At 35.2% G+C, this 24,904-nt stretch overlaps 1 protein-coding gene across 11 annotated transcripts in view; it reads left to right on the top strand.

Annotated features, from left to right (window-relative positions):
- The window catches only part of RB1CC1 (RB1 inducible coiled-coil 1), an 88,143-nt gene that overhangs the window by 19,177 nt on the left and 44,062 nt on the right, over positions 1 to 24,904 (top strand). For 8 of the 11 annotated variants that reach the window (XM_036264253.1, XM_036264251.1, XM_036264249.1 and 5 more), the window contains exons 4-8: positions 1,563 to 1,689; positions 1,878 to 2,048; positions 7,551 to 7,753; positions 9,119 to 9,545; positions 14,914 to 15,084. In XM_036264253.1, the coding sequence (XP_036120146.1) occupies positions 1,563 to 1,689; positions 1,878 to 2,048; positions 7,551 to 7,753; positions 9,119 to 9,545; positions 14,914 to 15,084 (1,099 nt within the window). Of the gene's footprint in view, positions 1 to 1,562; positions 1,690 to 1,877; positions 2,049 to 6,878; positions 6,930 to 7,550; positions 7,754 to 9,118; positions 9,546 to 14,913; positions 15,085 to 24,904 lie in introns of those variants that run through there. The other 3 variants (XM_036264254.1, XM_036264255.1, XM_036264256.1) reach the window with 3 other exon arrangements.

Raw genomic sequence — 24,904 nt, 5'->3', positions numbered from 1 at the left:
CTTAAATACAGTATTTCATCCCAGCATATTGTTATCTTTCTGTAAAATGCTAAAGTTAACATTTTTAAGTTGTGCTTTATTCTGTTTGTATGATTATGTTACTCACAAGAAATAACTCACCCACAAACATACTGATTCCAAACCAAAAGTACCAACTAGAAGTAAGTTCTCATAACTGATTGCTATTCTGAGTTTTATGGGACACTGCTAAGGGGACTATTATTATATACACTATATAAAGCAACATGTATCAATCCCATGTTTTTAGTGATTTTTAAAATCTTTATTGTTGAAAGTATTATGATGTCCCTCTTCTTTTTTTTACCCATTGACCCCCTTCTCCTTGCTCTCACCCTCTCCTGCTTTTCCCAAACTATTGTCTGTGTCCATTGGTTGTGTATATTAAAAAAAAATGATTTTGTATGAATAAAAATAATAGTTGACTTTTAGCCAAATTAATGAGTCTCATGTTTCTAATAATTCTCTAGCTGTGCAGGGGTTTCAAATATTTGACTAATAAACGCCCTCTTACATTTGTAAAAATAGGGAAATGTCTCAGGGGAGGAGACATTTTGAGGCCAAACAGGAAGGGAATAGATATACCAAATACATGTGAGGCAAAAGTAGGTTTATATTTTGTAAGTACAGGAAACACAGAGTTTATTCTTATATTATTATTATTATTGTCTATATGAATAATTATAAACCTACTTTTGCCCCACCCTGTATTTCCAAACATGCTTATATTTTTATGGTGGCAATAACAATTTGATAGCAATATAGAATGAGTAAATCTGACTGAAAATGTTATGAATGATTTGTGGAAATAATCTTCATTTCAGAAATGAAACTGTGAAATTATTTTTTAAAATTTTAGTTCTTATAAAATACGACTTTACCTATAAAGGAATGATCCTTTTTCTTTCGATATTTTGTTCAGATAGAGTGGGAAGGAGAGAGAGAGGAACATCCATGTAAAAGGGACACATCGAGTGGTTGCCACCCACGCAACTCAACCAGGGCCAGGGACAAACTGCAACCGAGGTATGTACCCTTAGCGGTAACTGAACCCGGGTCTCTCTGGACCGCAGGCCAACGCTCTAACCACTGAGCAAACCCGGCTAGGGAGAGAACGATCTTTTGAAAGATAGGAAAAGGAAACAATTTTTATATGGTTTAGATTTAATATATGATTGTGTAGTGTGATGTGGAGATTTTAGCACACAACCTGTGTTCTGAGGATTTTTACAGACCTGAGGCTAATTTGAGCATATTCCTTTGCTACATTATATAAAGAACACAAAAATCAATATGTCTACTGCCTGTATTTCGTAGAGTCACTTTTAGATGTGGCATGTGGGTGACTTATTCACCTAAGATTAGCCACTTAATTATTAAATCCAATTCCGGAGATAAGCTTATACTTTTCTGTTTTGGTGGAAAGCTTACAGAGTGAAATTCATTAATTAGATCTTTTTACATAGTGCTACTTTGATAATAAAAATGTTTGTCATTGGGCTAATGTAAATAACTGATATATATATATATATTTTTTATTAAAGTGTGACAGACCTTAAGCATGCTATTCATAGCAAATACAAGATTGCTATTCAGCACCAGGTACTGGTGGTCAATGGAGGAGAGTGTATGGCTGCAGACAGAAGAGTGTGCACCTACAGTGCTGGGACGGTAGGTGTCTCACAACCCTTTTATTCAAACATGCTTCCGCTTCACATCAGATAGGGAATTGGGAACTCAGTGTTCAGAAGTAAGGTTTATCTGCTTCATGTATTGAGGGCATGTGCATGTTCAGTATTTGTAACATTTTACTTCAGTTTTTGTTTTTGTTTTTGTTTTTTGCATTTTTACTTTCATAGGACACAAATCCAATTTTTCTTTTTAACAAAGAAATGATCTTATGTGAACTTCCACCTGCTATTCCTAAAACTACCTTTTCAACAGAAAATGACATGGAAATAAAGGTTGAAGAGTCACTTATGATGCCTGCAGTTTTTCACACTGTTGCTTCAAGGACACAGCTTGCAGTGGTAAGATATAAGTATTTTTTGAGATGTAATCTAATACAGTTGAAAATTAAAAATTGCATTTAACAAATATAACTCTAAATAGAAAAGTATTCTAAGTTACAGAGGAAACATGCAAAAAATGGGAAAAATAACAAACATTAAGAAAAATATTTTGTTAGGATGTCTGGTGTTTAAATTTCAGGACCATACATTATTAGTCATTCTATATTGTCAAACAATGACAAGATCTTAGAGTGGAAAGTCGTCTTAAATATGATTTGTTTAACTTCTTTCCTAAATGTGGTATGCAGATAATGATTTCTCAACATTGCTTTAATCAGTGAAGTACTTATGTTTAAATAGACATAAAGAGAACTTAATTAACTATTAAAAATATGATTCTTTTTACTCCTATCCATATTTAGGTCCTGGAGGAAAACCAAGTTTCTTTCCAATACATACATTTTGTATTATAGTCTACATGAATTGTTTGCCATTCATTGGTTTTCCTTTTTTACTTACCTAATACTTGTCTGTAATATTGACTCTACGCTATTAGTAATATGACACATTTTACCTTCAGACATGAATAAATGCTTTTTAAAAATCCACCAACAGTATTTACCTTTTTTTTATTGATTTTTTTTTTTTTAGGGGGAGGGAGGGAGGGAAAGAGAGAGAGACAGAGACATCGATGTGACAGAAATATCGATTACTTGCGTCCCACAGGCTCCCTGACTGGTGATTGAACCTGCAACCTGGTTATGTATACTGACTGGGAATTGAACCCACCACCTTCTAGTGTATGGGATGACGCTCCAACCAACTGAGCCCCACCAGCCAGGGCAGTATTTACCTTTTATAAAAATAAATTGATAAAATAATAAATTATCATTGATAACATTGGCTTTTTTTTTTTTTTTTAGTAAATCTAGCAGTTTGGTTGAATGTTAACATGTACATTAGTGAAACTACACCTTTTTCACATAGGACGCAACATAGAGAATAATGCCATCTTTTTAGGACATACTTAATACACATTAAAGGGTCTAGAAATGTTTTTGAGAAGCCAAAATTATTTTTAAAATTACTAATTCTATAACCAGTATGTATAATAGAGTTCTTTAGATTAGTTTTAGGATTATTATCAATGCAAGAATATTGATGTGCAAATGTTTGAGTACAAAAATTTAGGCTACACAATTGAATCACATTTAAAAATTAATAAAGTTTTGCCCTAGCCAGTGTGGCTTGGTTGGTTGGAATGTCATCTCGTGAACCAGAGGGTGGCGGGTTTGATTCCTAGTCAAGGTACATGCCTAGGTTGCAGGTTCAATCTCTAGTTGGTGTGTGTATAGAAGGCAACTGATCAATGTTTCTCACATTGATGTTTTTCTCTCTCTGCCTTCCCCTCTCTAAATAGTAATAAAATTAAAATAATACAGTTTTGCCCTGGCCAGTTCGGCTCAGCGGTTTAGAGCATCGGCCTGTGGTCCAGAGAGACCTAGGTTCGTTTCCCGCTAAGGGCGCGTACCTCGGTTGCAGTTTGTCCCGGCCCTGGTTGGGTCATGCGGGTGGCAGCCACTTGATGTGTCCCTTTCACGTCGATGTTTCTCTCTCCTTTCCTCCCTCCCACTGTATCTGAACAAAATATGGAAAAATGTCCTAGGGTGAGGATTAAAAAAAAAGGAAAAAAAAAATTGATTTGGTTGAAAAGTATAGATACCACACATTAATAGGAAATGTAATATTAGATATAAAAATTAAAGGATAACAAAATAGGACATGTAATTTTAAGAAAGAGAGAAATCAAAGGAACAAATAAAAATTGCTGTGACCAGAAGTAGTATATAGATACAGAAAAAATAAAAATAGCAATATTAGTATTTGACAAAATGGATGTTAAATCATTAAGCTAAACAAAGTGAAATTAATAATAAAAGATTTAATTTGTGAAAAGGGTAAGTCAAATTTGGATTTGCTTGTTAATACAAGCTAAATGATAGTAATACTTATTCCAGGACATCTTAATTAAACATAGTAGTGTACAGCAGTGTTTATAGAAGCATTATTTACTATAGCCAAATGGTAGGAACAAGTCAAATGTCCATCAGCAGATGAATGGATAAAATATGCTACTCAGTGGAATATTATTTAGCCTTAAACAGGAAAGACATTCAGATGTGAGCTACAACATGGATGAAGCTTTAAGATAGTATTCTAAGTGAAATAAGCCAAACACAAAAGGACAAATAGTGCATGATTTCAATAATATGAGGTACCTGGAATAGTCAAATTCATAGAGACTGAAAGTAGAATAATGGTTACCAGTGGCATGCTGAGGGAGGTGAGGGTAATGTTGAATTGATTGTTTAATGGATACAGTTCCAGTTTGGGATGATGAAAAAGTTCTAGAGATGTATGGTGGTAGTAACAGTTACATAGCAATTTGAATGAATTAATGTTACTGAATTGTACACTTAAAATGGGTAAATTTCATATGCATTTTACCATAGTAATTTATAAAATGGGTGGTTTTAATACCTTTTTTATAATCAGAAGGTTCTGTGGACTAGATATTCTGAAAATACAGAATATACTCTTTGTTTTTACAGATAAAAACCAGAAGATTATCAAAAACAGTCCTATATTAATAGTAGAAAGGGACAATATAGGAATGCAATGATGGTGCAATATTAGAGAATGTATTAATATAGTTCATTGTCTCAATCATTAATACTTTATAGGAGAAAACATATAGGATCATATAAATATTATCCAAAAGAGGCATTAGTTAAAATTTCAGCAGTTGTTTTAATAAATAAAATAGAAGGGAACAAAATAAATATAACAGACTTGACCAAATATAAAAAAATACCAGCTTTCAAATCACTGAAATGCTAGAGAGTCATTTTTGCCTAAATTAGAAACAATCTATTCAGTATTCTTTTGGAGCTTCTGAGTTAGGTACTAAAAAACAAAAGTGAAATAAGTGTAAATTAATGGGGAAAACCAGCCCTCTAATTTAATAAAAACCTATTAGAAGGAATTTTGGTAAGGTGACTGGATATGTGATAAATATATAAACATTCAGATTTTATTGAACTGGCCCTGCTTTGGAATGGAAATAGAAAGCACAATCTCAGTAGCAACAAAATAAACCTAGTCAAGAACATAAATGATAAATGAACAAATTCTTAATATTAATGATAATACATTCACAAACTTAATTACAGTTAAAAATTGTCTTGATGAGCCCTGGCCAGTTTGGCTCAGCGGTTAGAGCGTCGGCCTGCGGTCCGGAGAGACCCGGGTTCGGTTCCCGCTAAGGGCACGTACTTCGGTTGCAGTTTGTCCCCGGCCCTGGTTGGTCGTGCGGGTGGCAGCCACTCGATGTGTCCCTTCACGTCGATGTTTCTCTCTCTCTCTCCCTTCCTCTCTCTGCCTCCCACTCTATCTGTACAAAAAATGGAAAAATATCCTCGGGTGAGGATAAAAAAAAAAAATTGTCTTTATGATGAAGCATTTTTTGCTTTGTTGGGGGTAAGGAGAACTGGGTTATTTGGTTTTGTTTTAGATAAAATGAACTTCAAGTTCATGCGGGAGATTTAATGTTTAAGTAAGTGGTAAGAAAGGAAGGTGGAGGGAAGAATGTATCTTAAATTTTATTTTATTTATTTTTTTGGTACGTGCCCCTAGCGGGAACCGAACCCGGGACTCTGGTTCGCAGGCCGACGCTCCAACCACTGAGCCAAACCGGCCAGGGCTATCTTAAATTTTAAAATACTCAGAAGCTCTTCTAACCAAAACAGTGACTTAAGTCAAACAGTTCATTACTATATAAGGAATTAGAGACACTGATGGCAAGTGTGAGGCCTTCTAGTCACATTGCTCGAGTTTAAATCTTGTCACCACAATTACTTGTGGTGTAACCTTGAACATAGATACCTTAATTAGTAAAACAATACATTTATGTTTATTCAGCTGTATACATACACATTAATTTTTAGTGCATTTCTACAAACTAAACACAAATTTTAAAACATAGTATCACCTCAGAAACCCTGCTTTCTCCCAGTCAGTATCCATTCACCTCTTCCTTAAAGCATAAATTATTTGCCTCTTTTAGAACTTTAAGTACAATCATACAGTTTGGCTTTTTGTATCTGGCCTCTTTTATTCAACCTTATGTTCCTGAGATTCACTCATGCAGTTGCATGTATTACTGATTTGTAGTCACTGCTACATAGTATTGTGTTGTACAAATATGCCAGTTTAACTGTTGATGGATATTGAAATTGTTTCCAGTTTTAGACTATTGTAATTAAAGCTGCTGTGAATATCACTGTTTATTGCTGCAGCTTTTGCTTTTCTCTTGGATGTGCCTCTTTTCAACTTTATGTTCTTCTTTGTTGTTTGAAATGGTTATATCCATTTATATTCCCATCATCAGTGTATGATTGTTCCACTTGCTGAACAAACTCACTGAGACTTGGTTTTCTTGGTGCTCTTAATTGTAATCATTCTGATAGGCCATTGTGAGTTAATTTGTATTTGTTTGATAATTAACAAGGATGAGCAAGTTTATTTACATTTATGAGACATTTGTATATCCTTTTTTGTGAAGTTGTTATTGTAGTTTCTTGATTATTGGGTTGCTAATATTTTTCTGATTGATTTTTATTAGTGCCTTTATATATTCTTCACGTAAGATTTTTGTTGGTTTTATATGTTTAAAATATCTTCTGCCATTAGGTGGCTTGCCTTTTTATTCAACTAATGGTGTCTTGTGATGAATAGAAACTCTTAGTTTACGGTTTATACAGCCATGTCTTGTTCTTGGTTCTCAAGGAATCTTTGCATATCTCAGAGACGTAAAGGGAACAGCCAAGAGAGATAGAGGTACTGGAATATGTCTGGTGTGCTTTATTCCAGATGCTACACTCCCCCTAAGCCCTTTTTAAAACTTTCTCACATTTATATTTATAGATCACTTGTAATTGCTTTTTTATGTAATATATAAAAACAGATGCCCTGGCTGGTGTGGCTCAATTGGTTGGAGCATTGTACTGTGTACCGGAAGGTCGCAGGTTTGATTCCTGGTCAGGGTACATACCTAGGTTGCAGGTCGGCGTTTCTCTCTCATACGGGTTTCTCTTTTCTCTCTCTCTCTCTCTTTCTCTCTCTCTTTTTCTCTCTCCCCCTCTCTCTCCTTCTCCCTCCCTCCCCCTACCTCCCTCTCTAAAATTAATGAAAAAGAAATAGAAAATGTAATTTTTGAATTCACGCTGCCTTTTAAATTCAGTACTATATGTTGATCTTTCCATATCCTTATATATAAAAATATTTCATCTTATGCTACATACATTTCATTGTATCGGTATAAATAAAAACTAAAACATTTCCTTAATGCTTTCTTTAAAATGTGTTCAGAATACATTCATGCATACATGTAAGTACATATATGGAAATGTACATGGAAACAGTACCTTCTTTTACTGTTGTTTTTCTTTTTCAATATAGGAAATGTATGAAGTTGCCAAGAAACTTAGTTCCTTTTGTGAAAGTCTGGTCCATGATGAACACCTTCAACACCAAGGCTGGGCTGCAATCATGGCCAATCTAGAGGACTGTTCAAATTCATACCAAAAGCTACTTTTCAAGTTTGAAAATATTTATTCAAATTATCTGCAATCCATAGAAGACATCAAGTTAAAACTTACTCAGTATGTATGCCATTAAAATGGATATGATGTTTGTTTAAAATATCTTTGCGATGTATCAGTAGTTTTAGTAATTTATATTGTTTCAAATAGGCCATATGTTATAATTGAAATTCATTTTTTGATGACCTTTTTTTTTTTTTTTTTTTTCCCATTTTGATGACTTTTACAGACTCTAAATTAGGGTCAGTTTTACCATATATGCTACAGATCACCCACATTTCTTTTCTTTTAAAAACCCAAAACTCTCTGTGTCCTCTCACCTTGCTACCAACTTTCCAATTAAGTAAAAGTGGCATGGAAAAATGACACATCTAATGGAAATGGGAAAATTTTTTGAACATTCACCAATCAAGGAAAATTTAATATTCTTTTTAAATGTGGCCATATGATGTAGGCTTGCTAGGAAGGAAAAAAGCCATTGTGTTCTGGCTTTTGTTTAGATGGTTTTGTGATGGTTTGCATATAAGCACATCTGGTGCTTTGCTTTACTTCTTTTAAAAGGGCTATAATGACTATAAAAATATAGCAGTTCATGAATGTAGCCCTTTAGGGATGTGTGTGTGTGTATGTATGTGTGTTTGTGCTTTCAGTTTTTTGTGTTCGTTTGTTTGGTAGTTTATTGCCTTGAATTGGGATTTTTTAAATTCGTTCATTCATTTATGCAAATGAACCTTATAACATCAAGTTTCTGTGTTTTGTGGAATGCATCTTGAGAAGATTCTGACCTCTAGGTGACAATGGGACAAATCTTGGGAAGGAAGGGAATAATTAAGACTAGAAATATTTTTTTAAAGTTTTTATAAAAACCTTTTCAAGTAACTATTTTGTAGAGAATCTCTAAGAGACGTTAATTTACTGTAGGACCCTGAATCATTTTAAATGTGTTTTTATAGAAGACACATCATAAAAATTTCATCTTTTCCCCCATGCCTTTTGACAATATACATCTACCTGTCTATTTATTTTCAGGGTCTGATGAATGTAAGAGTTACCTTAATATTTAATAAGATTGTGATTGACTTAAGGACAAAAAATTGTACTTTAAGGGACTACTATAGCAGATCTCTCGTGTAAATTTGAATTTCACATATATCTTAAGGTTTGATAAAAACCAGGTATTCGCTTATTTAGTGTAAACTGGCAAACTTTAATTTAGAATAGAATTTAAATGTGTTGATACCCTTCTTTCTATCCAACTAGGTGTCTTATAAAGAACACCTCCTAGATTACTTTATATATGTATAACATAGTAGAGAGGTGGTAAGATTTATGTATGTAATAATAATAACATGGTAATCTCCTAAAATGCTTATCTCTAATTAGAGTAGTCCTGTTATTTTATTGACACAACTTTTGTATTTTAAGTTTAGGAACTGCGGTTTCAGTAATGGCCAAGATTCCACTGTTGGAGTGCCTAACCAGACATAGTTACAGGGAATGTTTGGGAAGACTGGATTCTTTACCTGAACATGAAGGCTCAGAAAAGGCTGAGGTGAAAACTTCTACTGAACTGGTGCTCTCTCCCGATATGCCTAGGACAACTAACAAATCCTTATTAACCTCATTTCACAAGTCAGCGGAACATGTAGCCCCAGATACCACAGATGCTGAAAGTGGAAAAGAAATTAGGGAATCTTGTCAAAGTACTGCTCAGCAGGATGCAACTGCAGTAGATGCTAAAGATGGGGATCTACCTTTTTTTAATGTTTCTTTGTTAGACTGGATAAATGTTCAAGATAGACCTAATGATGTGGAATCATTAGTTAGGAAGTGCTTCGATTCAATGAGCAGGGTAAGTAACGTTAATTTGATATTTCTTGTCACTTTTCACTATTTGAAATTATATTATTTATACTAAATATTTTATAAAATGGTAGGTGGGTATTTTGTTAAAGTAGAAATAATGAGTTTGGGAGTGAAAGAAAAAAATTGTTTTTATTTTTAAAGTTTTTGCTTATGTATTTATTTCTTATTTATACTGATAATTTACATTCAATGAAATACACACATTCTTGAGTGCTTAATTCACTAGTCACTACTACCCAAAAGAAGACAATGAATGATTCCATCTCCTAGAAAATTCCTGTGTGTCTTTTTCTAATCACCCCAGAGTACACCTTTATCTGACTATTTATTAAAAGAAGAAATATGAGCCCTGGCTCATCTGGTTCAGCATCATCCCATACACCAAAAGGTGGCAGGTTTAATTTCCAGTCAGGGCATGTTGGAGAGGCAACCAATCCATGTTTCTCTCTCATGTCAGTGTTTCTCTCTTTTTCCCTCCCTCTATCCCCCCCTCTTTCTAAACTCAATTTAAAAAAAAAGAAGAGGAAATAGGAAATACTGCATCTGCCTGAGGTGTTTTAAATTTCAGAATTTAGCCCTGGCCAGTTTGGTTCAGCGGTTAGAGCGTCGGCCTGCTGTCCGGAGAGACCCGGGTTCGGTTCCCGCTAAGGGCATGTACTTCGGTTGCAGTTTGTCCCCGGCCCTGGTTGGTCGTGCGGGTGGCAGCCACTCGATGTGTCCCTTCACGTCGATGTTTCTCTCTCTCTCTCTCTCCCTTCCTCTCGCTCCCTCCTGCTCTATCTGTACAAAAAATGGAAAAATATCCTCGGGTGAAGATAAAAAAAAAAATTAAAAAATTAAAAAAAATTCAGAATTTAGACACATAGTGTTTTTAGTTGTTTTTTGTGATTATAGTGAGCCTGTGTCTTGGATTAAGTTCTCCTAGGCAGCAACATTGTCTGGGGTGCCTGGAATATAGCACATACCTTTCTTAAGTTATAAGACAGTAAAATGGAAAATTTGTAAAAATAAATTCTAGATTTTTTTCTTAAGTCTGTCAGTATCCATTACCTTGATGACATCTTTGAGTAGGTGTTTCATTTAAACCATTTATTATTTAAACCATCAAAGAAAGCTTTGGTTAAGACATTTGCCAGGGCAGGGGAGTATGTAATACATTATGTAAAAATTAGTGCCAAAAATGAGTGAAAACTAGTGTTCCTGTATGAACTGCTGACATTTTAGTGGCCTAAAAATTTCATTTATGATTGTGAAAAATCAGTGACATGATTGTAATTAGGGTGATTATGGAGGTATAATTTTTTATATTTCTGAGTGAGTCAGTGAATTAAGGCCATTGACTTTGAGGAGAACCACATTTTAAAGAACTTGAAATTGATTTTGTGTTTGCATATTTAAATGAAATCTAACAGAACCATATGTTTTATTCTAAACTTTATGTGGCAAGCAGGGAAAACACAACAGTCCTTTTCTATCTTAATAAAAATTCACACGAATTTATATCTACAGAAATTAGCTTTAGTATTTTTACTAGGGTATCACGTTGACTTATCATAGGTTAATGGTTACTTTCATAAAACATAGCAACAATATCTGAAGTCTTTTTGATATTTTTCATGGCCATTTTATTGTGAGAGAAATATAAACTTCTATTTGGTTATGGTCATATATTATAAAATTAGTACCTATAGCACTGTCATTAGCAGCATATGCCCATTAGATTAAAAAACACTGTTAATTCAAAAGCAATGAAAATCACCCTGGCCGGTTTGGCTCAGCTATTATACCATTGGCAGAAGGGTCTCAGGTTTGATTTCTGGTCAAGGGCACGTACCTGGGTTGCAGGTTCGATCCCTGGCACCAGTCCAAGTTGTGCAGGAGGCAACCAATCAATGTGTCTCTCTCACATCAATGTTTCTCTCTCTCACTCTCTCACCCTTCCTCTCTCCCTCCCCCCACTTTCCCTCCCTTCCACTCTGTCTAAAAAAAAATCAATGGCAAAACATCCTGAGTGAGGATTAACAAACAAAACAGGCAATGAAATCTAAATAGCACTTTGCTGCAATAATTTTAGTGGATGAGTATTTTTCTTCTTGGTAGTTTTGTGTGTTTATTCTTGATACCACTAGTGCCATTTCTAAAGACTAAACTGAGTATGAGATTTCTATCATCAGAGATGCCTTCTCTTTATATCACATTACATAGTTTTCCAAAAACAACTAACCTACTTGATTATCTGATATTGGTAATGCTACTTTCCAATGAATTTTAAAATGTACCAAGGTATGATGTTCTTGTATAATAGCAAATTCTATTTAAAGCTAGTTTTACAGACTAATCCCAATTTTAGAAGTATTTGTAACATGTATTGTCAACTGCCAAAATCAAATCTTTTTAAAAGAAATTAGTCAAGACATAGGTATTATGGAACTTGCATAAGATTTGGAATTATAAAGATCCAAATCCTGCACTGCCATTTATTTATTACTTCTGCTATTCATAATAACTCATTTGAATCCTCTGTTTTTACTGCTATTAGTGTGGACTGGTAGATGCTAATTTCATGGATTATTTAGTTTTCACCCTTGTATAGCAAGAAAAATTTAGAATTGTTGCTCAAATATTTTCTTAGATTGTAATGTGTTTAAGTTAGAATGACTCTTGGATCTTCTCTTTCCAGTTATGTTATAAAAGACAAACTGATTTTCTAATGATAAATAATTGGAAACATGTACATTTAGTTCATTTCTAAGCTGTTATGAATAATACAAGCATAATTTATTGAATCTTATCTTAGTCTTTCATACAGGAGACTTGTGATCTTATTGGGATATTATTGTTTGCTCTGTTGTAGTGGGGGTGGGTTTAGAGGCGTGATGGAAGAATGGAGAAGGTAAGAAAACTTTTATAGTTTCTTCTAAGACAATAATGTTAACCTTTGTAATTGTTAAGGAAGAGCCCAACAGTAAAAAAAATTAGTGTAGCGCTATATTCAATTATTGAAAATTGGCTAAACTCATAATATTAATATGTATAACCTGTATTCAGTGGTTCACAAAAGATTCTTCAGTATTTGTCAGTGCGGTTGTATTAAAGTGAATTGTGAAATAAGGAAACATCAGGAGCCCTGGTTTTGTTTTTGCTTCTTTAAAGCATTGCTATATTAATTCTATGTAGAGTTTTAATTTTGCCCAAGTTGAAAATTTGAATCTTTTAGTCCTTTATCACGCTAATGATTTACAGATAGTCTTTGGTTTGTACAATGATTTGGATCAGAAATGTGTGTGCATTGGACTCAGTTACCATGAAATTGAGAAAATGTTCACATGTGGGAAAGTTTTAGTGCAAAGCAAGTGCAGCTTATATTTAAATTATGTCTCTGTTAACTTTTTTGTGGTGTCACAAATGCAGCCTCTTATTAACTACATTGCATTCTTAATAATAACAATAGAGTAGTTTAGTTTTAACTGCATTTGTATGTTCTCTGTGTACCAGGTGCTGTACATAAAACAAATAATTTATGGTCCTTTTGACCGTAGAGATCACAAAAGGCATCATGAAGGAGGTAGCATTTGACTATGACACTTACAGAGAGGCAGCAATGGGTTTAAAAAACTAGGCAGGACAATCAGGGTGAACCAAGATCCGAGGTAGAGAAACGGGGATTTGTCGGGATATAATAGACAGTTCAGTTTCAAAAGAAGATAGGCCTAGAAGGCATTATTGGTATCAGATCACAGAAGCCTTTATTGTGTGTTTCTTGGATGTCATTTTGGGCAGAAGGAAGCCATTTAGGGATTTCCACAGGAGACAATTATAATGAGTTAGTAATAGAACATATCATGGTTGATATCCACACATAGTTATCAACAAGCAATCAGAAACACAGGCTGAAAATGTATAAGGAGCAAGGATTCAAAGGGGGTTGGGAGTTAGCTTCATAGATGTTCTGCTAAAGAGATATAAGGAAAAGTAAAAATGGGCTAAGCACTGAGTCCTTCTGGTTCATCTATATTTATAGATTAGATAGGAAAAGGAGCCAGAGGAGGGTATTGTGAAGGAACTCCTGAGGTAAAGTATTCAAACGAAAAGGGGAGACTGGTTGATCCAATTTCTTCAGGAGCTAGGGATGGAAAACAGAGATCTCTCCAGGAGGGAGGTAAGTTTGAAGATGTCATGCTTTAGCGTTGGATTGATAAGACCAGTCAATGACCAAAGAATGTATTTTAGTTCTTAGCTCTGCTTTACTTCATCAGACCTTTAAAATAACATTTTCTTTTTCTTTCTTTTCTTTTCTTTTCTTTTCTTTTCTTTTCTTTTCTTTTCTTTTCTTTTCTTTTCTGTTCTCTTCTCTTCTCTGTCTGTCTTTCTTTCTTTCTTTCTTTCTTTCTTTCTTTCTTTCTTTCTTTCTTTCTTTCTTTCTTTCTTTCTTTCTTTCTTTCTTTCTTTCCTTGTTAGTCCTCACCTGAGGACATTTTTTCCATTAAATTTTTTTTTTTTAGATGGGAGGGAGGGAGACAGAAGCATCAACATGAGAGAGACACGTCGATTGGTTGCCTCCCGCACGACCCTGACCAGGGCCAGGGATCGAACGTACAACCCAGATACATGTCCTTGACCCTTTGGTCTGTGGGCCTACACTCTTAACCACCAAGCCAAACCAGCCAGGGTGAAGACATTTTCTTTGGGATATTGACAATTGAATAATTTGTAGCACTGATTGAAAGGTTTAATTCCTGAAAATATGGTATATATTCTTTTTAAACTAGCTCTGCTTTAGTGCCTAAAGTATCACAGTATCATACACTTAGAGGTGGAAAGAAACCTTATCTTTCCTTTAAGTAGTTATTGTTCTGCCATAGTCATAGCCACGTCCTGCCCGCTTATCCTCAAATAGAGCAGGAGGGAAAGAGGGAGGAAGAGAGAGAGAAACATTGATGTGAGAGAGTCACATCGAGTGGTTGCCACCCACACAACCCCAACTGGGGCTGGGGACAAACTGCAACCAAGGTACATGTCCTTAGTGGGAACCGAACCCGGGCCTCTCTGGTCTGTGGGCTGACGCTCTAACCGTTGAGCCAAACCGGCCAGGGCAATGCCATATACATTTTTTCAATGTTAGCAAAAGTAAAGAAAAATGTCCTTGAAAATATATTATCCAAGGGAATGAAGGTATTGATTTCAATATAATCAAGTGGTACTTGTGTTTTATTAACATAATTATCCTGTTCTTGACCTTCTGAAAATATAACTTAGATTCCTACATTCTTCTCTGAAGCTGTATCATAATAATGTGAAATGTATTTTAAACTATTTGATGAAAATTTACTCATATGTGTGTCCTTGTCCTTTAGCTTGATCCAAGGATTATTCGACCATTTATAGTAGAATGCCGTCAGACTATTGCCAAACTTGATAATCAGAATATGAAAGCCATTAAAGGACTCGAAGATCGGCTGTATGCCCTGGATCAGATGATTGCTAGCTGTGGTCGACTGGTGAATGAGCAGAAAGAACTTGCTCAGGTGCTTATTTCAAACTTCTCTTAGGAAAAGGAATTTGTAAATTTTCTATATAGTTATTTTATGTGCAGTATCAGTTTGTATGCGCCATGTTTTTACATCATCCTTGAATATTGTTAATGCAGTATTACTGTTTCCATGTAATAAAGAAGTCATGTTTTTAATGCTTCTGTTTGATGAAATAAATTGAACTTAGGCTATTTTAGATGACAGTTGAAAGATAAACCATGAAAATGCTGTCAGCAGCTGATAAAATACGTGTTGAAAGAACATGTAAAGCAATCATTGCACTAAACATTTGAATGCCTTCTGCTCCCCTCTCAAAAAGCTAAGATAAAAAATGAAATTTATAAAGGACAGAAGTAATATATAAAATGTTAAAGAATTTACTAACACTTAGGCCTTTAGGTCTAATTTAATGCAATGTTTCAAGAACTCCGTCAAATCAGATTTGTCACACACACAAAAAAAGAGGGATTACTTAACCTAGACATTTTCTCCCATACTAGTGACTTAATTTAGTTCATCACAGCATTGTCCTCTACCCACCCTGACAAGTACTCTGGCGAAACAGCCTATAGCAAAAGACTTGACTTTTAAATGCTTTTTCAGTTGTGTAAATGTGTTCTTTCATTAGAAGATATGAATAATCATTTTAATGGGTACAAATGTATAATTTACTGATTGAATTTATCTTGTAATTTCTACAGTCTCTCGTCTTCTCTTGTGATTTAGGATTCAGCCACCTTACCTTTTACTTTATTTTTTTGTGCTGACTGAAACACCAATACAGAGCTGCAATAGTGTGTGTTCTTGTTTAATTCCTGATCTATAGAAAGTGGCCAGCATTTCACAATTGTAATGTTTGTAGTAGGTTTTTACTTTTCTTCTTGTTTCAGTAGAAACCCTTTATCAGATTAAAAAAGTTACATTTAAATTCTAATTTTGAACCAAATTCGGATTTGTGGAATTAACTCTGTGTCGTCATAGTCATAATATATTGTCTTTTTTGTGCATAGCTGGATTTAGATTAACATGTTGGTAAACTGAATTATATTAACTTGTATGTGTGTAGTTTTTATTTGTTGTTGTTAATCCTCACCCACAGATATTTTTCCATTGCTTTTTTTTTTTTTAACAATTTATTAAAAAAAATTTTTTTTCTTTTATTGATTTTAGAGAGAGAGGAAGGGGGATAGAGAGAAGCATCGATGAGAGAGGACATTGATTGGCCGCCTCCTGCATGCCCTCCACTGGGGATTTAGCCCACAATCTGGGCATGTGCCCTGACCTGGAATCGAACCAGCGACCTCTTAGTGCATGGGTCAACATTCAACCAATGAACCACACTGGCTGGGCTCCATTGATTTTTAGGTAGAGTTGAAGGGAGGGAGAGAAAGAGAAATTTTAAAGTGGGAGAGACATGGATTAGTTATCTCCCGTATGGCCGGGGATGGAACCTGCAACCCTGGTATATGTTCTTGACTGGGAATCTAACCCTCAACCCTCGGGCCTGTGCTCTAACCACTGGGCTAAACTGGTCAGAGCTATAGATTTTATTTGTTATGTTTTGGTCAAGTTTTGGCATCAAGGCTATGATAGCTTCAAAGTACGTTGAGAAATCTTTTAATTAGAACATTTAGTCTGCTTATGTTTATGTTGAAAATACTGAATGTTTATTTTTAAAGCAGTCATTTCTAATTATTCTTCTATTTTCATTTTAATTCTATGTTCTTTTTTGTCTCTGCTTTTGCTTTTTGGATTACTTTCAAAATGTTTCATTTTACTTTTAATTCTATCCATCTTGTTAGTCTTTTTTCTTTTAAGTACTACTTCATGTATTAAAGCCTAATGTACTTTAAAATGTCCTTGATTGTTTCCTTTTAGTGGCAAATTCTGTTTTTGTCATTTAAAAAATATCTTTAAATCACCTTTATTTCTGAAGGATATTTTCTTGATATAGAATTCTAGGTTGTTAGTAATTTGCTTTTTAGCACTTTACCTTTGCTTTGGTTTTCAGCAGTTTGACTATGATAAGACAATGTGTGGCTTGCTTTGTGTTTCTGCATTGCACTTGTAGTACTGCTTGAATATGTGGCTTTCACTCAGTTTCTTTTCAAATTTGCTTTTGTCTCTCTCCCTTTTCCTCACTGATTCCAATTACACATGCATTAGACCTTTCACCTCATCCTTTCCATTTTCCCTTTTTTTTCCTGTATTTTGTATTATTATATCTACCTATGCCTTGCTTTGAATATTTTCTTTTGACCTAACAGTTCAGATTAACTTTCAGATTTCTTCTAGCTGTTAAACTTATTCATTGGTTTGATTTTTTAATTTTAGCTCTGTGTTTTCAGATTATTTTACTTATTTCTTTAGTTCCAAATTATCTATCAAAACAGGCTTATCTATTATCTCTTTGATTACTTTAAGCATATACTAATTGAAGGCTGTATCTGTTAACTCCATTATCTGTTCCTATGTGTTTATGTGTATTTTCTGTTGTTTCTTAGTTTTCTAGAGAGAATTTGTTTGCTTTTGGCATACGGTAGGGGCAGTTACAACCTTAGATCACATTAATCCAATTTCAGAGATTAGTTGGGAAGTTGGTCTTCTAGTCCTTGTGATGGTTATTTCTTAGGATACAGCTTATTGGGAGTACTAATGCAAAGTGTGTTCCATTGTCATTTTCTCAGACTGACACTGGTCTCTGATTTTTTTTTTTTGTTACAGATGTTTCTTCTTTTTTATCTCATTGCCACCCTCCTCCCCATTCCTGGCTTTGTTGTCCATGTCCATCGGTTATGCGTACATGCATATAAGTTCTATGGTTTATCTCATCCCTCTCCCCACCAACCCCCCCTCTGAAGGTTATCAGTCTGTACCCTACTTCTATGCCTCTGGGTCTACCCTATTCCTCAGATTGTTATGTTCATTATATTCCACAAATAAGTGAGATCAGGTGGTATTTGTATTTTTCACCTTGGCTTGTTTCGCTTAGGATAATACTTTCCAGGCCCCTCCATGGCTTCTCAAAGTATAAGAGACTTTTCTTTCTTACAGCTGCATAATACTCCATTGTGTATATGTACCACAGCTTTTTTATCCATTCGTCTACTGATGGACACTTGGGCTGTTTCCAGATATTAGTTATTGTAAATAGTGCTGCTGGGAACATGGGGGTACATATATTCTTTCTGATTGGTGTTTCAGGCTTCTTAGGGTATATTCCTAGAAGTGGGATCACTGGGTTAAATGGAAGTTCAATTTTTAATTTTTTGAGGTAACACCATAGTATTTTCCATAGTGGCTGCACCAGTCTGCATTTCCACCAGCAGTGCACTAGAGTCCCCTTTTCTCCACACCCTCTCCAACACTTGTTGTTTGATGATTTGTTGACGGTGGCCATTCTGACAGGTGTGAGGTGATACCTCATTGTTGTTTTAATTTGCATCTCTCTGATGATTAGTGATGTTGAGCATTTCTTCATATGTTTCGTGGCCATTTGTATGTCCTGTTTGGAGAGGTGTCTATTTAGCTCCTCTGCCCATTTTTTAAATTGGGTTCTTTGTCTTCCTTTCGTTGAGTTGTATGAGTACTCTATATATTTTGGAAATTAACCCCTTATCTGATATATCATTGGCAATTATGCTCTCCCATATAGTGGGTTGTCTTTCCATTTTGATGATTGTTTCTTTTGCTGTACAGAAGCTTTTTAGTTTGATGTAGTCCCATGTGTTCATTTTCTCCTGTTTCTGTTGCCTTAGGTGATGTATCAGTGAAAATTCTGCTGCATATGATGTCCAAAATTTTGTTTCCTACATTTTCTTCTAGGATTTTTATGGATTCATGGGTCACATTTAAGTCTTTTATCCATTTTGAGTTTATTTTTGTGTATGGTGTAAGTTGATGGTTTAGTTTCATTTTTTTTTTTTTTTTTTTTTTGCATGTAGGTGTCCAGTTTTCCCAACACCATTTATTAAAGAGGCTATCTTTACTTCATTGTATGCTCTTGCCTCCTTGGTCAAACATTAATTAAGCATAATGTCTTGGGTCCATTTCTGGGTTCTCTGCTCTGTCCACTGGTATATATGCCTGTTCTTGTGCCAGTACCAGGCTGTTTTGATTACAGTCGCTTTGTAGTATAACCTGATATCTGGTATTGTGATCCCATCTATTTTGTCCTTCTTTTTCAAGATTGCTATGGCTATTCGGGGTCTTTTTTTGTTCCATATGAACTTTTGAAGAATTTGTTCTAGTTCTGTGAAATATGTCATTGGTATTTTGATGGTGATTGCATTGTATCCATAGATTGCTTTGGGTAATATGGAGATTTTAATGATGTTAATTCTTCCAATCCATGAACAAGGTATGTGCTTACACATTTTTATATTTTCCTCTACTTCTTTTTTCAATGTCCTATAGTTTTCCACAAATAGGTCCTTTACTTCTTTGGTTAAGTTTATTCCTAGGTGTCTTAATTTTTTTGCTGCAATGGTAAATGGGATTGTTTTTTTAGTTTCTGTTTCTGTGAGTTCATCATTGGCATATAAGAATGCCGTCGATTTTTTGACGTTAATTTTGTATCCTGCTACTTTGCAAAATTCATTTATTAAGTCTAGTAGATTTTTGATGGAGTCTTTAGGGTTTTCTATGTATAATAATCCTGTCATCTGCAAATAATGACAGTTTCACTTTTTCCTTTCCTATTTGGATCCCATTTATATTTTCTTCATGTTCGATTGCTGTGGCTAAGACTTCTAGTACTATGTTAAATAAGAGTGGCGAAAGTAGGCATCCTTGTCTTGTTCCTGTTCTTAAGGGAAATACTTTTAGTTTTTGCCCATTGAGTATGATGTTGGCTTTAGGTCTTTCATATATGGCCTTTATTATGTCTAGATATGATCCCTCTATTCCCACATTGCTGAGCGTTTTTATCAGAAATGGATGCTGGATTTTGTCGAATGCTTTTCAGCGTCTATTGATATGATCATGTGGTTTGTATTCTTCATTTTATTTATGTGGTGTATCACATTTATTGATTTGTGGATATTGAACAAGCCTTGCAATCCCAGGATGAATCCCACTTGGTCATGCTGAATAATTTTTTTGATGTATTGCTGGATCTGATTTACTAGTATTTTGTTCAGGGTTTTGGCGTCTATGTTCATCAGGGATATTGGCCTGTAGTTTTCTTTCTTTGTAGTGTCTTTTTCTGGTTTTGGAATTAGAATTATGCTGGCCTCATAAAATGAATTTGGAAGTCTTCCGTCTTGAATTTTTAGGAATAGTTTGAACAGAATGGGTGTTAGTTCTTTTTTGAATGTTCAGTAAAACTCCCCTGTGAAGCCATCCGGGCCTGGGCTTTTGCTTGCTCGGAAAGTCTTGATTACCTCTTCAATTTCCTTAGTTGTTATTGGTCTGTTTAAGTTTTCTATCTCTGCTCAGTCCAGTTTTGGAAGACTATGTGTTTCTAGAAATTTGTCCATTTCGCTTACATTGTCGAATTTGTTGCCACATAATTGTTCATAGTAGTTGTTAATGATCTCTTGTATTTCTGTGGTGTCAGTTGTTACTTCTCCTCTTCCATTTCTGATTTTGTGTATTTGGGTTCTCTCTCTTTGTTTCTTGGTGAGTCTAGCTAAGGGTCCATCAATGTTGTTTATCTTTTTGAAAAACCAGCTCTTTGTTTCATTGATCCTTTGAATTGTTTTTTTGGTGTCTATGTCATTTATTTCTGCTCTGATCTTTACTCTTTCCTTCCTTCTACTTGCTCTGGGGTTTTCTTTCTGTTTGCTTTCTAGTTCTTTATGTTGTGAGGTTAGATAGTCTATTGAAAATGTTTCTTCTTTTTTGAGGTAGGCCTGTAGTGCTATGAACTTCCCTCTCAGAACTGTTTTCGCTGCATCCCATAGATTTTATGTTGTTGTGTGTTCATTTTCATTGGTTTCCAGGAAGTTTTTAATTACTTCCTTGATCTCCTTGGTAACCCATTCATTGTTTAATAACATAGTATTTAGCCTCCATGTGTTCCAATGTCTTTGCATGTTCTTTTTGCATTTGATTTCTAGTTTGTGATCTGAGAAGATGCTTGATATGATTTCAGTCTTCTTGACTTGTAGAGATGTAGTTTGTTTCCTAACATGTCAGTCTTTGAGAATGTTTCATGTGCACTTGAGAACAATGTGAATTCTGTAGTTTTGGGGTGTAATTTTCTGTAGATATCTGTTAAATCCATTTGGTCTAGTCCTTCATTTAGAGTCTCTGTTTCCTTGCTAATTTTTTGTCTAGAGGATCTATCCAGTGATGTCAGCAGGATGTTGAAGTCCCCTGCTATGTTTGTATTGCTGTCCATTTCTCCTTTGAAATCCTCCAGAAGATTTTTAATATATTTTGGTGCTCCTGTATTGGGTACATATATGTTTATCAAGGTTATATCTTTCTGTTGGATGGATGCTTTCAATATTATGTAGTAGCCTTCTGTGTCTCTAGTTACGGCCTTCATTTTGAAATCTATTTCCTGAGCTATGAGTATTGCTACCCCAGCTTTTATTCTCTTTCTGTTTGCTTGGAAGGTTTTTTTCCATCCCTTCACTTTCAACCTATGTGAGTCCTTTTTTTTGTTTTATCCTGACCAGACATAGAGTGGGAGGGAGAGAGGGGGCAAGGGAGAGTGAGAAACACATCGAGTGGTTGCCACCCATACGACTTCAACTGGGCACTGACAAACTGCAACCGAGGTACATACCCTTAGCGGAAACCGAACCCAGGACTCTCTGGTCTGCAGGCCAATGCTCTGACCGCTGAGCCAAACCGACCAGGAGTATGTGAGTCTTTTGTTGGGAGGTGGGTCTCTTGTAAACAACATATATATATATGAGTCATGTTTTCTTATCCAATCAGCTACTCTCTGTGTCTTTATGGGAACATTCAGTCCATTTAGATTTAAGGTGGTTATTGATATGTACTTATTTGTTGCCATTTTTGTTTAGTGTGGTTATATTTTTCTTCCTATTCTACTAATACAGCAGTCCTTTTAACATTTCTTGCAGTGCTTGTTTGGTGCTAATGTATTCCCTTAGCCTTTTTTTGTCTGGAAGGGTCTTTATTTGATCTTCTATTTTGAATGATAGCCTTGCTGGGTAGAGTATTCTTGGATTCAGATCCTTGTTTTTCATGACCTTGATTATCTCATGCCATTCTCTTCTGGCCTGTAGTGTTTCTGTTGAGAAGTCAGCTGATAGCCCTATGAGGGTTCATTTGTAGGTAACCTGTTGCTTTTCTCTTGCTGCTTTTAGGATTCTCTCTGTCTTTAATTTTGGCATTTTAATTACTATGTGTCTTGGTGTGGGCCTGTTTGGGTTCTTCTTTCTTGGGGTTCTCTGTGCTTCTTGAAGTTGAATGCCTTCTTCCTTCACCAAGTTAGGAAAGTTTTCTGTAATTATTTCTTCAAATAAATTCTCTAACCCTTGCCCATTTTCTTCCTCTTCGGGGACTCCTATGATGCGAATATTATCACATTTCCAGTTGTCCCACAGTTCTCTTTAGCTGTCTTCCTGTTTTTTAATTGTTTTTTCCTTTTGGTTTTCTGATTGGTTGATTTTTTTTTTTTTTACCCTGTCTTCTAATTCACTGATGTGGTCCTCAGCTTCCGCTACTCTGCTGGTTAGTCCTTCTAGTGTGTTCTTAATTTCTGCTATGTTATTCTTCATTTCCACTTGGTTGCTTTTTAATGTTTCTATATCTTTACTCGTGGCGCTGATGTCCTTACTCATGCTGTTGAGCTTCCTCAAGATCATGGCTCTGAACTCTACCTCTGATAATTTGCTTAGCTGCATTTCATTTATCTCATCTTCGATAGAGTTCTCTTGTTCTTTCATTTGGCATTTATTTTTTTGTTTCACCATTTTGGCTATATCAGTTGGTTTTGGAGCCTACCTCTTATTCCCTGTGGGTGTTGGTGTTCTGCTATTTGTGGCTCCCTCTACTGGGTTTAGATGAGTGTGGGAGGTCCCACATTAAACACTACTGTCAAGTCTTACTTTAATGGGTAGATTTTCAAGTCCAGGAATGGTTCAGTTATCCTCTAGCTTTTTGCCTGGAGGCTATTGGGCATGGTTACTTGAACAATCGTGGGTTCTCAGTTGAAGGAAAAACTCACTCAGGTATGGAGATTTCTCGAGGGTGGGGCAGATACTGGTTGTCAATGAGCCTCAATTTGCATTTCAATAGCCCACCTGGGTGGGGTTGAATCTTTGAGGGAGGGGCCGCTGCTTTTCCCCAGTGCCCTGGGAAGGAGTAAGATGGCCACCGTCCTTCGTGGCCATAACTCAGCAAAAGGTTTTTAGCACCTTCCAAATCCCAAGTGTCCCCACACAATTCCAGCCAAGTTGTCCTCCATTTGCTGGAGCCCAAGGTGAGTGGCTATGGCTATTTTATTGTCTGTTCCAGCTCTCTGTGCTGTGGAGCCACTTTGTACTTTAACCCCCGGGGTGCTGTTCACAGGTATCACCGCTGCTGTCTGGGGGCTCCCAGCCTCCCTCTCACACTTCCGCAGTCCTACCAGGATTTGAGTCAGTGTCCCTGGTTATATGGTCCTCGCAAACTGCTTTTCTGTTTCTTTTTCCCAACGATTTGTCTTTATTTTATTTGTAATTCCAGTTTGGTCCTGGGAGATGGTCTGTGTAGCTTCCATTCTCTCTGCTGCCATTTTGGAATCTCTGATTTTTCTATTTCATAGCTCCATGAAGAACAATCAGAAGGATTGCTGATCTTATTCTTAGCCTTGGACTCTTCTTCAGAAATCAGAAGTTGTCCCTAGGGCAAAATATTCCCTTCTGCATAATTCACCTCTCCAGGTTTCCTTCTTCTCCTAAATCCTGACTCCTTCACTGCTTTCTTGGACATCCAATAACTAATGCCACAGGAATGTTGGTATACATTACCCTTATATTACAGTCTACCATCACTAGAGGCAGAAATCTGAATTCTTGATCTTTTACTGCTTCTTCAAGGTCATTCTTTTCAGCCTCCATGCAATGAATCAGTTTATTTAACTGTACTTCTTTTGATAGTCATTTAGTTTATTTTCATATTTCCTTATTACTAACATTGCTTTAATATCCCAATCCATCTATCTTTATGTGTATATTCTAGTATTTCTTTTTTTGCACTTTATTTTGTTTTACATTTTTATTACAGTTAACATTCATTATTATATTAGTATTTCTTTAGACACAGCCTTCAGTAATAAAATTGCTAGAATAGGGCATTTGTATATTTTTAATATTAACTAATAATGTACTATCCTCCGTAATGGAAAAAAATCAATCAGTATTTCTAGTAATTAATGAGAAGAACAATTTGCCATGTATTTTTCCTGAATTGTGTAAATTTCCTTTAGCCTAAAATTTTTGTAAGAATTTATACATAGTCTTGATAACTTTTGCTATACAAATACAGGTACTGTCTTTCTCTTTGTTGACAGAAGTAAGATTGTTATACAGAAATTTTTAATTTTGTAGTCAAATATATTAGTCATTTTTTCTTAATTTTATGAACCCATCATTCCTTTAAATCTCGAAATTTCTCTATAGATTTAATTTGCTTTTCAAATTGAATAAATCAGGAGTTCCAGCTCACATATCTTACGTATTTTCTTTTTTCTCTGTAAATCTTTGTTTTAAGAAAATATTGCTAACATTTCTATGAGAATCACAAAATGGATTTACATTTTATTACATTTAAAAATATGTATATATTGCTGATATTTTTGAATCTGCATTGGATTCAGTAAATGGAGCTTTGTCATACAAGGATAAGT

The sequence above is a fragment of the Molossus molossus genome, unplaced genomic scaffold, assembly GCF_014108415.1.
Source record: "Molossus molossus isolate mMolMol1 unplaced genomic scaffold, mMolMol1.p scaffold_m16_p_16, whole genome shotgun sequence".
NCBI lineage: Eukaryota > Metazoa > Chordata > Mammalia > Chiroptera > Molossidae > Molossus > Molossus molossus.
Note: the sequence above shows the minus strand (reverse complement) of the source record. Positions and strands in the feature narration are given on the sequence as shown.